This window comes from Talpa occidentalis, unplaced genomic scaffold (genome assembly GCF_014898055.3).
Source record: "Talpa occidentalis isolate TD23 unplaced genomic scaffold, MPIMG_talOcc4v2.1 talOcc4.3, whole genome shotgun sequence".
NCBI classification, from domain to species: domain Eukaryota; kingdom Metazoa; phylum Chordata; class Mammalia; order Eulipotyphla; family Talpidae; genus Talpa; species Talpa occidentalis.
The window spans coordinates 27,971,822-27,984,344 of record NW_023603184.1 but is presented as its reverse complement, the minus strand read 5'-3'; the positions used below and the strand labels follow the sequence as shown (position 1 = coordinate 27,984,344).

The 12,523-nt window shown below is 33.9% G+C and overlaps 1 protein-coding gene across 3 annotated transcripts in view; it reads right to left on the bottom strand.

Annotated features, from left to right (window-relative positions):
* USP47 (ubiquitin specific peptidase 47) overlaps positions 1–12,523 on the bottom strand; it is a 96,361-nt gene that overhangs the window by 48,388 nt on the left and 35,450 nt on the right. For all 3 annotated transcript variants that reach the window (XM_037522669.1, XM_054699373.1, XM_054699374.1), the window contains 4 exons: positions 10,840–10,953; positions 9,526–9,664; positions 4,099–4,195; positions 289–434 (listed from right to left, as the gene is read on the bottom strand). In XM_037522669.1, the coding sequence (XP_037378566.1) occupies positions 289–434; positions 4,099–4,195; positions 9,526–9,664; positions 10,840–10,953 (496 nt within the window). The remainder of the gene's footprint in view (positions 1–288; positions 435–4,098; positions 4,196–9,525; positions 9,665–10,839; positions 10,954–12,523) is intronic.

The following is a 12,523-nucleotide window of genomic DNA, read 5'->3' as shown; positions in this document are numbered from 1 at the left end:
TCCCGCGCTTCTGACTGTACCCAGTGCATGTATAAACAAAAAAAACGAACGAACAAACAAACAAACAAATAAATAAATAAAACATGCCTCTATAAAAAAAAAAAAAAAAAAAAAGTTTATCTCTCAGAGCTTAAATTTTAAAAATAGTTATTTTTAAATCCCAGCAAAAAGCAATGTGAAGGTTTAAGGTAAAGCTAGCTCAGTCGTTAATGTGTTATTTGTTTATAATATTGTGTGCCAGAATTCCTTTGGATATTAGAAATATTTATCTTTACAAGAGAATAATACCTTCACTACTGTCCCATCCAAAGCTCCTTGTAACATCTGTGGTTTCAATTGCTCTCTTTTTGCTAGTTTGTAACAAAACAAAAAGTCTTTGAAGTTGAAATGGTATACTTGTCACTGGATCTTCTTCAGATTCTTCAAATTCCCACCTGTTGAAATAAAATGTCTGAAAATTATATGTAATACATTTGATTATTAAAACATTTAATAACATAAAAATGTTAAGATCTTTACTCGAGGTACTACAGAGTTTAGATATTAACACAAGCTATTAAAATCTAATGAAACATTAGTCTTTCTCAATTTATATATCTGGATGAAATTTAAACTCTAACAAGAAAAGCATTAAGAATACAACATGAATGGAAGGCAAAGTTAATTTAAAAGTAATTGTCAAAACTAACTCTCATCAACTGTGTTAATTCTCAAAAACATTCAGTGAACAGAAGAATGACATTAAAAGACACTGGCAATCAAGTATCAGAACCTAAACTGCAGAAAACCACAGGGCAATTAACATCAGTTTTCAATATAGTATTTTCAAGGAATAAACGGTAAGGAGGTGGAAGAGAGAGGGGATTGAAAACAGATTAAACAGATCAAGAATTTCATCAAGCAGCTGCCATATACACACATCTTGCTTGGATCCTGTTTTGAACAGTTGCTTTAAAAAAAAAAAAAAAAAAAAAAGAGTACTGACCTGAGATATAATATATATAGGTAATACGCAGGGGATGTGCTTCCAAATAATTAGATTGGAGGGTTATAAGTAAAAAGTGTGATTATGAGTTGGTAATATTCAAAGCTGAGTGATGGTACAAAAAATGTATTATACTACTTTTCTGTTATTAAAATGTTTGCAATTTTAAATAATAAAAAGTTTTTAAAAGGGAAGAAGTATAATAAAATAAAATAATTCAGATAAGATTTTTCCTTTCATAACAGTACAGCCCTAGTTTCAGGGCCTGCTACAAAAATAAGCAAATTTACAATTGAAGAACTTAAGATGTCATGGAAAAAAATAAGATTGTAGGACTAAAGTTGGTTACGTACCAACAAAAGCCCTTACACTAATTTTATATTCAATAAAATACCAAAGACAAAATATTAAATAAGGACAATATTAGTGATTCCTTATATCTTAAATTGGCAATAAGATTATTACTTTCGAGGGCTTCCCTGGTGGTGCAAGGGGTTAAGCAACTCACTATGAAGCAATCCACAGCCTCTGTGGCACAAGTTTAATCCCCAGCTGGCCAGGCAGAAACCCACATGGCGAGGCAAACCTCTCCTGTCTTGCCCGTTGCTCCCCTCAGCAATGTATTTCAGCTAGTCTGCCTGTTCTGTTCCCCGCTCTGTCTCTGGTGGATCCTCTCACCCCCCTGCATCTCTGGCCTATACTCCAGCTCTTGTATGCATAAATAAATAAATCTTAAAAAAAAATTATTACATTTCCTTACTCCTTTCATAGTTTCAAAAAGAGGCGAGAGCATTAATTTTTTCTGCTGCAGCACACAAATATACTAATGGCCTTTTTTTCCCTTAATTTTTTATTATTATAATTTATTTATATATATTTTACATCATAGTTATATTTTTGTACAATTTTGCTTTCTTTTCTCAGGTGTAGTCCCCATAGTTTTTCCTTAATTATGGTGTGACCTTCTGTTCAAGTTTCAATACTTTTCTTAATTTAGGACTTAAAAGCTGCAGTTCTGTGATCCTGTCCCTCTTTTTTACACAATCAAGAAGAGAGCTAGGGATTAAATATAGAAGACAAGAGGGTTAAAACAAAGGACTGATAAAACATATAGATGTTTACAGGGAAGTTTTGATTAGAAAAAAAGTGAAATGCATTCTACTGACATTTGTGAGACTAAAAGAGTTACTCATATTTTCTTTAGCAGAGGGATTTATAATTTACATCAAAGCATCTAAAATTCTATAAGCAGCTATGAAGAAACACTGAAGACAAAATTTTAAATGCTTCAAATTCTTCCAAGGGAAATTCACTAATGAGGAGGAATCACTGTAATATAAAACTGAATTCTCACCTGACCTTTAGTCCTGGTAGAAATAACTTAAAAAGTTTTAAATCCTGCTGGTACTTGCTGTTTTCCAGTTACCTAAGTTAGAAATCTGGATGCCATATTAGATTTTTCCCTTTCCTTTACTTCTAAATCAGTTTATCATTAAGCCCTATCAATTTATAATCTTTAGTATCTTAACCACTGCCACCATCTTCATTCTCACCCTCTTCCATCCATGCCTGCTTTAACTATGCCACAGCACCCTACTTTCAAAGCAATCCCACAAGTCAATATATAAATTGTCCTAAAACAATGTGCTTAATCCATCTAAAGAGGGAAAAGTAACAAAAAGAACCCTTCACACTTAAGAGTTACTCTGTCTGTAGTCCAGGGAGGTCCAATCTTTTTAAGGAGCAGCCCTTTCTTAGTTCTAAGTTATGAAACATCATCAGTACTCTCAGGCTTTGTTTCCCCATCTACAGCAGACGTCATTCTTTTTTCACAATCTCTAAGGCATCAGGCCTTCCTCTTTAACTCTCTCACTCCATCTCCTTATTCATTGGACTCCAGTTACAATGAAGTTTTTTTGTTCCTCAAAGGCAAAGCTGCACTTGTGCCTTAAAATTTCTTTCCCCAAATTTTCACAGGACTGGCCCCTGTGAGGTCTACAACTCAGAGATTATTTCCTCAGAGAGACCCTTCCTGATTACCCACCTCACTGCCTGACAGTTACTCTTCCTGCATTACCCTGCTTTATTTTCTTCATGGCAGGCCCGTGCGCATGCACATGCACACATACACACACAACTGTGTCAATGAGCTCACTTATACAAGCGAGCTATGTCTTATCCATGACTATAATCTCCAGGCCTAAGAGTGCTTATTATATAGCATCCAACGTATGGTTGCTGAATGAAGAGCCCTAGTAACTATGTGCTTATTCCTCTCCACAGTGCTATGAATTTACAGACTATTTTCAGGGTATCAGAATTCATGGTTAATCCTATTCCTGGGATCCCCTTATGATGCACTACTTCCCAAAGCAGGCATTTTACCCTGAACTGATCAGTTTGTTCTAGTTTTGGGCTCCAGAGTCCATCAATTCACCTCATTATTCAATACTCTAACTCCTATTTATAATAATTTCAAAGATATTACTCAAAGATAATAAAAGGGGGAAAATCAATTTATTTTACTTCAAAATGTCTTTCAAAAATAAAGGGTAAGGGTATATTAAATGTCTTTTAATAGTATGCTCATTACAATGTCTGACTTTAGAATTTATTTAAATATGGACTTCCTCCATAGAGCATTTTTAGACATCTGATGACAGTCTTTTAGAAACACACACACACGCACACACACACACACACACACACACACAGAGAAGTTTAAATGACAACTTTGTTTCTTAAATTGAAAAGTGAAGGAAAAAGAGAATATGGTTTACATAGTCAGATTATCTTAAGCAAGTAACATACTTATTCAAAAGGGCGTTAAAGTTATAAGCAAGGGAAGTTAAAATCTGTTAATTTATCCTAAATGTAAACCTTACAAATTTTATCCTATGATATATCTATGTACTTCTGATTCTCTCTCACAATTTTTTATAAATCAACCTCTCTTTTAAGATTCTTACATACTATACAAGAAGGTGCTGTCTTCTAAAGTGAGAAATGCCCCGAAATTACCAAAAAGTGCAATATGGTTAGATTTTATTAGTCAGAAATTATACCTTCATTCCTAAGTCAGTTTTATTTACAAGATTTTTTTGAATACTCACTTATACAATGCATTCCTAAATTCTGGAGTCATAAAAAGTGTCTGCAAAAGGCTATTCAAATAGCAAGTCATTGCTTGGTTTACTAATCCCACATATCCTTTAAAAAGAAAACACAAATACACATAAATCAGTATTTACATTAAAAAATAGTAAGTTAGTAAGAACTTAATACAAGTAGATATTGAGAGGTTAAAGTAACTTGGTTGAAAATTATTTCAATTTTTTTCAGCAGCATGTAAGACATTTTTTTCCTAATATGTACACTGCATAAACCTTATTTCTAAGATAAAGTCAGGTTATTTTGTTATATGCCCTAAAGTACATGGGATATATAATACTTCATGAAAATTTAAAAGCATGTTTAATATTGCATACATTTTATTAATATAAAAATTATCTTTGTTCCTCAAATCTGTAAGTTATGGATTAAAATGTAAAGTATAAACGGGTTCATTTTAAATACCATGCATCCCCAATATAGGAAGCTTGTATTACGCCAATCATCAGGTCCTATAAACCAATTTCTACCAAGAATTAATAACAAGATAAATTCATTATTACATATTAAGAGTAACTTCTACTATTTTAACAAGACCATAAACAATGAGATTCTATAGATCAGAGTGCTATGCAGAGAGACTACAAAGTAAATAAAGAAGTAAGGACAAACAATGAAAGGGGATAGGGGAAGGAGAAATTTACATGAACTGAAAATGCAAGTGAATGATTAAAAGTACTTAGCTTTACACATTTAAATAGTTGCCATTGTTGAGAACATTTCTGAAATTTCTCCATTAAAGTAGGGTAAGTCCAGTATATGAAATACACATATAAACAAAATAAATATTTTTATTTCAGTTATACCTCATTATTTGAGCAAAATGTGATGAACACCTTGTTCAATAAACTTATTTACTCCAACTTAATAATGAATGACTTGGTGTTCTCAAAGAAAACCTAAATTTTTTCTCAATAGATATGGGAGATGTCCACTAAAGCTTTGTAAAATGTTTTGAATTTTCTAACAATTATAAAAAATATCTTGAGAAACTGTAGTAGCCTTGGTGGATTACTATGTTCCCAAAGGAGGTGAGCAATGGCCCAACAAATATGCATGATGAAGGTTGGTCAGCTGTGGAAAAGAGGAACAGATCCCACATTATCCACACTTGTATGATTATAACAAGAGACCAAGTAGTTATTTGCCTTTCACGTTGGACTAAGACTTACTTAATATTTGATTCCTAATGCATTTCATCTTTATTTTAAGAACACTGTAAACACTGTATATGTGTGTTTATATACTCCTTCAATTCCTAACCACCTTCAACTCTGAGTTGTCTACTAATTCCCTCATACCATCCAAAATCCATATCAGAACCTTCATCTCATTGTTCTGCAATTACCTTTTTTATTTATGTCTTCCCCATCAAGCTATGAGGTGAGGGGTAAATCTGATTTATTTCTCCATTCTACTACTTATCACAGTATCGGGTGCACAGAGGGAATAAAGGTATAAAACTTAACCAGTAACACAGAACTATATGACATCTGGCTTGATTACTAATAATGCAAATCATTAGTATTCATTCTTAGTTTATATAAACCGACTCTTTCCCATAAACAAGAATGCACTGGCCCAAAGGACAGATTGTTCTCTCCTCCGCTAGGCCACCTAAGCATTCTCTTCTCCTTCCCCAGTTCCACCTCAGTCTGGCACAAGGACAACCACTCTTTCTAGTAATCTTAAAAAGTAAATGAATATTACTATTGTACTTTGTGTATCTAAAAACAAATTATGTGTCAATTCTATGTGACCTTGTTTCCCTTACCTGTACATAAAAACAAAGAGTGATAAAAGGAAGGGGTTTAAAAGAAAGAAAAGTTGTAACAATTTTTGCCAATGCTTTATTACAATTAAAAAAGAGAGAGAAACCTATGGTAGTCTACATTTGATTTTTTTTTAATTTATTTATTCATTTATACAAGCACTGGGCACAGTCAGAAGCACAGGAGGGTGAGAGAATTCACCAGAGCCAGAGCTGGGAGCAGTACACTGCTGAGGGGAGCAGCGGGCGTGGCAGGAGAAGTTTGCAAGCCATGTGGTGGTCCTCGCCGGTGGCCGGGGACCAAACCGGCGCTGCAGAGGCTGCAGGCAGCCTCACAACCCAGCACTCAACCGCTGTGCCACAGGGGAGGCCCTGTAGTCTATATTTGATTTAATGCCATATTTACAATAGAATAAATGGTGTCTCACTTAAGTGTACTACTATTTTCCTACAGCATTTAGATTTTAGTGAGACTAATAAAAGTGCTACTGAAGTAATAGAATTATTTTGTAATTATGTATTCTCTAAGTCAACAAACTTCAAATGACAACTATTATCAAGCGGGTTTATATCTGAAACAGCTGATTCAGTCTCCCAATTATAAACCAGTAAAGGAGAAGAATATGAGAATGTATGCCATGCTATAGAGGGCGTATGCAAAAAGAAATCTTGAACAGAACCAAATAAGCCACATGAAGTAGAATGCAAAAGGTCAACTCCTAGAGTAGATGAAGTAATTGGTAAAGAAACTTGCCAAGGACAGATAACATGGATTTAAGTAATGAACACTCTAGTCACATAATTCCCAATCACTTAAGAGTCCACTTGTTATCCATCAAAATTTAGCCCCCCCCCCCCAACAACATCTCCTATCAACAGAACATCTCCTATCAACAGCAGCTAGCGATCAAAGGGACCTGGTAAGCAAGAGAGACGTGGAAGAATATGTTTAGTCCTGTATTATGGAGAAATGAGGTAATAATATCATGAGAATATTTCCAATGAAAACATTCATGGAAACATGGTTAGCATAGTGTGAAGATTTACATTAATTTCTGAAGAAAAATGCAAATAGTCACTAACAATTTTTGAAGCACAATTCCTCCAGATGTTTATAAACTAATTCAGAAAGGCAATTTCAGAATACTGGAGGAAAATTTATGGGTAGGAAAAAGAAATGCCGTATAGGTAGGTGAGGAAAAATAACTGGGAATGAAGACTATGATTACATAATATATCAAATATCTTTAAGTATTTGTAAGTAAATTTCAACTTCTCAATCCAATTTCTGGGAACTTACCCTGAGGAAATTCTCAGAGACAAAAATAAAATAAATATACAAGAATGTTCACCAAAGTATCAGTAATATAGTTTAAATTCCTAATCATAAAAATACTTTATCAGCTATTTAAAATTCTACATTAAAATACTACTTAATAGCATTGCAAAATACAATCCCCCTATCTTTACAAATATACATTTGGGGAAAATAAAACACAAAAAAGTAAAATCCCTAAAGTAGTTTCCATTAGCAATATTGTCTTCAACAATGAGAAACTCTACAACAATGAGAAACTTTTTTAACAAATACACTTTTAGCCTCTAGGAATTTAAAGACTGATATCAGAGAGTCATATAGTACACAATGCAAAGTAGGAGTTCTGTAAATACTTTGTGCAAGAAGGACTGAACTGGTGGTCATAATATAAAAGGAAATAATTCAGGAATCCTAACTTGTTAAATATGAAACTTTTTCAAATTATTCCAACTACCTCAGAATAATCTAGGGTATACACCACTTAAAATAAAATGAAATTTGGGCTTCCCTGGTGGCACCAGGGGTTGAACACCGCGCTGCGAGGCAATCCCAGCTTCTGCAGCACAGAGTTCCACCCCCGGCCGGCCAGGGAACAGCCCACATGGCGCAGCAGACCTCTACTGGCTCGCCCGCTGCTCCCCTCGGCAGTGTATAGCGGTCAGTCCGCCTGTTCTGTTCCCCACTCTGTCTCTGGTGAATGCTCACATCCCCTGCATCTCTGGCCCGTACCCCAACTCTTGTATGCATAAATAAAAACAAATCTCAAAAATAAATAAATAGAATGAAATTTACCAGTCTACTCCAGAGTAATTAAATCAGTATTATGGGCAATAATGCCAATCTACATTTAAACAAGTATCCAGAAATGATTTTTAAAACCTAGAAATCTGAAAGTCACTACTCTAAATAGTGTAATGAGAAACAGCTTTATTAACCCCTATTACCTAAAATAGAAAATAATTAGATTCTCTTTTATCCTCGGTAGTTTGCTGTAAAAAGTTCTATTGATATAAATGATCCCATATTTCCAGAAAATACACACCATTAATCTTGCACAAACTATTAGCTATGAGGAAACTATTTTTAAAGATTACCGATCACATCAAAACAAAACCTGCAATATAACTCTTCAGTTTTCTTTCTCTCTACTGCAAAGTTTTATAGTAATATAAAGTGATTCTGTAAAAAGTATTCAGATTATATATTTAGGCAATTAACATTATATATGTTAATGAAGTATATTTGCATATATAAAACAATTTCACCAGCTTAATACACTGAAAATTTTTAAAAATCTAGGTTTAAACATGTTTGGGAAAAAACTAATATGAATTTTTAAATTACATGACTAATTACAAACATGTGACTAAAACTAAAAGACAACACAGAGAAGTCTAATAAAATAGTCCTGACCCATCAACTTCAAAACTGAAATATCGCCGGGCCTCCCCTGGTGGCGCAGCGGTTGAGCGCTGGGTTGTGAGGCTGCCCGCAGCCTCTGCAGCGCCAGTTTGATCCCCGGCCACCGGCGAGAGTCCCACCAAAAAAAAAAAAATTAAAAAAAAAAAAAAAATTGAAATATCTCCTATAGTCTATTCTAATCCAAAAGTAGGAAACAGAAGCATTCCTTTCCAGACAAAGTCAACTTCAAAACTTTAAGGTTAAGGGCCTCCCCGGTGGCGCAGCGGTTGAGAGCTGGGTTGCGAGGCTGCCCGCGGCCTCTGCGGCGCCGGTTCGATCCCCGGCTGCTCCCCGGCCACCGGAGGAGGGTCCCACATGGCACGCAGACCTCTCCTGCCGCCCGCTGCTCCCCTCAGCAGTGTACTTCGGTTCTTCTGCCTGCTCTGCTCCCTGCTCTGGCTCTGGTGAATTCTCTCACCCTCCCGCGCTTCTGACTGTACCCAGTGCATGTATAAACAAAACAAACAAACAAACAAACAAATAAATAAAAAAACATGCCTCTATAAAAAAAAAAAAAAAAAAAAAACTTTAAGGTTAAGTTGAGAAAATTACAAAAAGAAAGTTTTCCTTCAAAACACAATACTGTTTACTCTAAAATAGTGAGGGGGAAAAAAAATCCCAAAACCATAGAGTAAAACAACAATGGGTTGAAGGGAATACACATCCTAGTTCTAACTTCACTTCTGCTAAATAGTGATCTTGCTCTGGGTCTCAGTTTTCAAATCCATAAAATGAAATCAGGCTTAAGATACCCAAGTTATTCTGGATCTAAGGCCTATGACTTTATGAAAATACAATAATAATAATATTACATCTTACCGGTTTCTGATTTATTTAAAATAGATGAATAGGAGTAGCTTTGGCTGACATAATCACTGGTAGAGCCCACAGAACCTTCTCTTGGAAGTGGACCTATAAATCTGTCATGAACATTGTCATCCCCAGCACTGGAATCCTCCTAAAATGCAATTCAACCAGAATTTAATGAATGGCAGATGTTGTTTAACTTTTTTTAAAAAAGTTATAGTAATTGCTGAGATGGAAAAAAGACCAGGCCATTACTGTTACTTCCATGATTTTCAGTCACCATTTCCTGTAGGAAGGCTTGAAAGTTGCCCAATACAAAAACACTTATTAGAAAGACGCTCCTATATCCTTTAAAGTTCTTACATTCTCAATTTTCTTTGATTCTTTTTCAAATTGTGTTTATTTGGGAGATTTTGGGTACTAACAAATCAAGTATACCAAATGTGAACTTCCTGATAAGTTTATCATTCATTTTTACATCATTTTTGTCAAGTAGGCCTGATTAGTAGGGGATACTTGATAATTGTTGGAATAGATGGATAGTTTCCTATTATTAGAAGCTCTCAATTGAAATGAGGAAGATATGGAAAAGGGATATAAAAGCAGCACAAGCAATTAAGATAAGAGCAGAATATTTACTGTTTTTAAAAATAAAAGTGAATCAGAGTTCCTGAAATTAATTCCTAATTTAAGTTCCAATGACACTCAGACTAAGCAAAATCTTCTCATGATATGAAAAAAAAAATGATGAGATTTATTCTGGCATTCCCCCAGTATGGATAATCTGAGTTTAATTATTGTTTATTGTTGAGAGGCATTCTAAATCACAATAGACCTCTAAATGAAAAGTAACTGAAAGAAGTTTTTTTTCCTGAGGAAAGTTTCATTGAAGAGAGGAATTCTGAAAAAGTCTATAAACTCCCTAAGATTTAATTTCCTTAGCTCGAACAGCAAGGTAAACCAGGTCAGGTATTCTTAATCTTTTCCAACCCAGGTCCTCTACAAAGTAGTCTCATCCCACATGTGTAACCTCAGAAAAGATTTGCCTTCGATAACATCTAATTAGGACAAAAGTATTTCAAAGTAGCTTCTTAACTAATACATGCCCACCCCTTTAAAAGACAAAAATTCTCTATGGGGAATGCCCCTGAAATTAGGAGTTAACTGGATTAGATGATCTATAAGACCACTAGTGATAAACAGAATTGGGATAAACACCAAATTACATAATTACAATTACATAAATTACAAAATATATCTCTCTTCCTTCCTGGAAAATTACTTCCCAAGTGGTAAAATTATGAATTTGGTTTCCAAATAGTTTACCAGCAGTATTTGAGGCTGTTCACCATCTTTATCTGTTAAATGCAGAAAGTTCTTCTTTCCTGGCTCAAAATTAGTATCAAGAAGAGACTTGTCACTGGTATGATCCAGTGGAGCCTGTGGGCATAAAATAAAATAACTCAGATTACAAGAAACATTAATTGTAACAACAAAATCAGTAATATATACATGAACACGTATCTACATTTACTGGCTCAAACTTTTTTGTTTGTTTTTAAATAAAGATTCTAGTATTTCTGTAATCCAGATTAGGAATTAACTCATCTATTCATGAACTGGGATGGCTGTACTGACAAGTTATTCCAGATGTCCATTTTCACATCTATAAAACTGAACAAAAGGCAAGGCTAAGTAGTATACACAAAAAGAATTTTATATATTTGTGTTTCTATGGTTTCTAAACTGTATGCAAATATAGCATTTATTGGATTTTCATGAAAATTAAGATACTCATATAACATATGCACTATAACTAAATATAACTTTATAAGTTACTTACATAGTAATTCAATTATATAATTTTTATATAACTAAAGACTAAAAAACATGCATTGATAAATAATAAGAATTGCCATATAAGCAACAGAATAAGCAATTCAACCAAAATAATTATGTAATATAACTAACTGTGCACCATCAGAAATATCCCTTTATAAAAACTGTCTCTAGGACACGTGACATGTATATCAAGTCCATTCCCAGGATGCAGAGGACCTGAAGGAATAGAGTGATCACTAAATTGAAAATTAAACATTTCTGAAACTTAGTCTTTACACCTTTTATTGCTATGGCAATTTTAATCTTAACTCTCAACCTGATACACTTTAGTTGAGAGATGGAATTCTCTATGATCCATAACCTATTCACCTCCACACTCCAGTCTACTATTGAGAAAACTGAGGGATGGGGTGAACACTCTATTCTTCTATTTTAAAACTGTAACATTTCAAAGATGTAAGAAATATCTCCTTAGAAGGACTTATTTTATGGAAACACCTTTATTTCTCTGGAAATTAATATATGAAAGAACAAATATTAAGAATAAAAAAATTTTTAAGATTCTGTCACTTGCTATTTGAGTGACTTTGGGCAAGTTATTTCACTTCTCCATTACTCAGCTTCCTTACCCACAATATGAAACTGTAATAGCACCTACATCATAAAGTGGTTATAAGGATTAAATGAGATATTTGTATAGAGCCAAGTTTTAAAACAATACCAGTCACATAATAAGTGCAAGTTAGGTGTCAAGGAAATAGAATTACAAACTTATATGACCTATCTCTTAATTTTGGCTCACATCTAGAAATTCATGAGAAAAATAGACATAGAAAACCTAAAACTAAAGCTGAAAGAAGCTGCATGGAAAGAGAAAAGGTGTCTATGGGAACATTTCATCCCATAGAAAAAACTGAGACATATAAAGATCAGATGATAAAACCTGAACACAAAAGTTTTACTTTAATAAACATCTGTGTGTACAAGGTAGTGGTTAGCTAAATGGAGATTTTTAAGAGATGCATACATCAACATTGTCACTAAGAAGGTGGGAGAGTATACCTGTAGAAATGAACAGTAGCAATATATATATATATATATATATATATATATTCAGAAATTGAGTACTTCAGAAAGTTCTAAGTAAAGAAAGAAGAATAGGTAATTC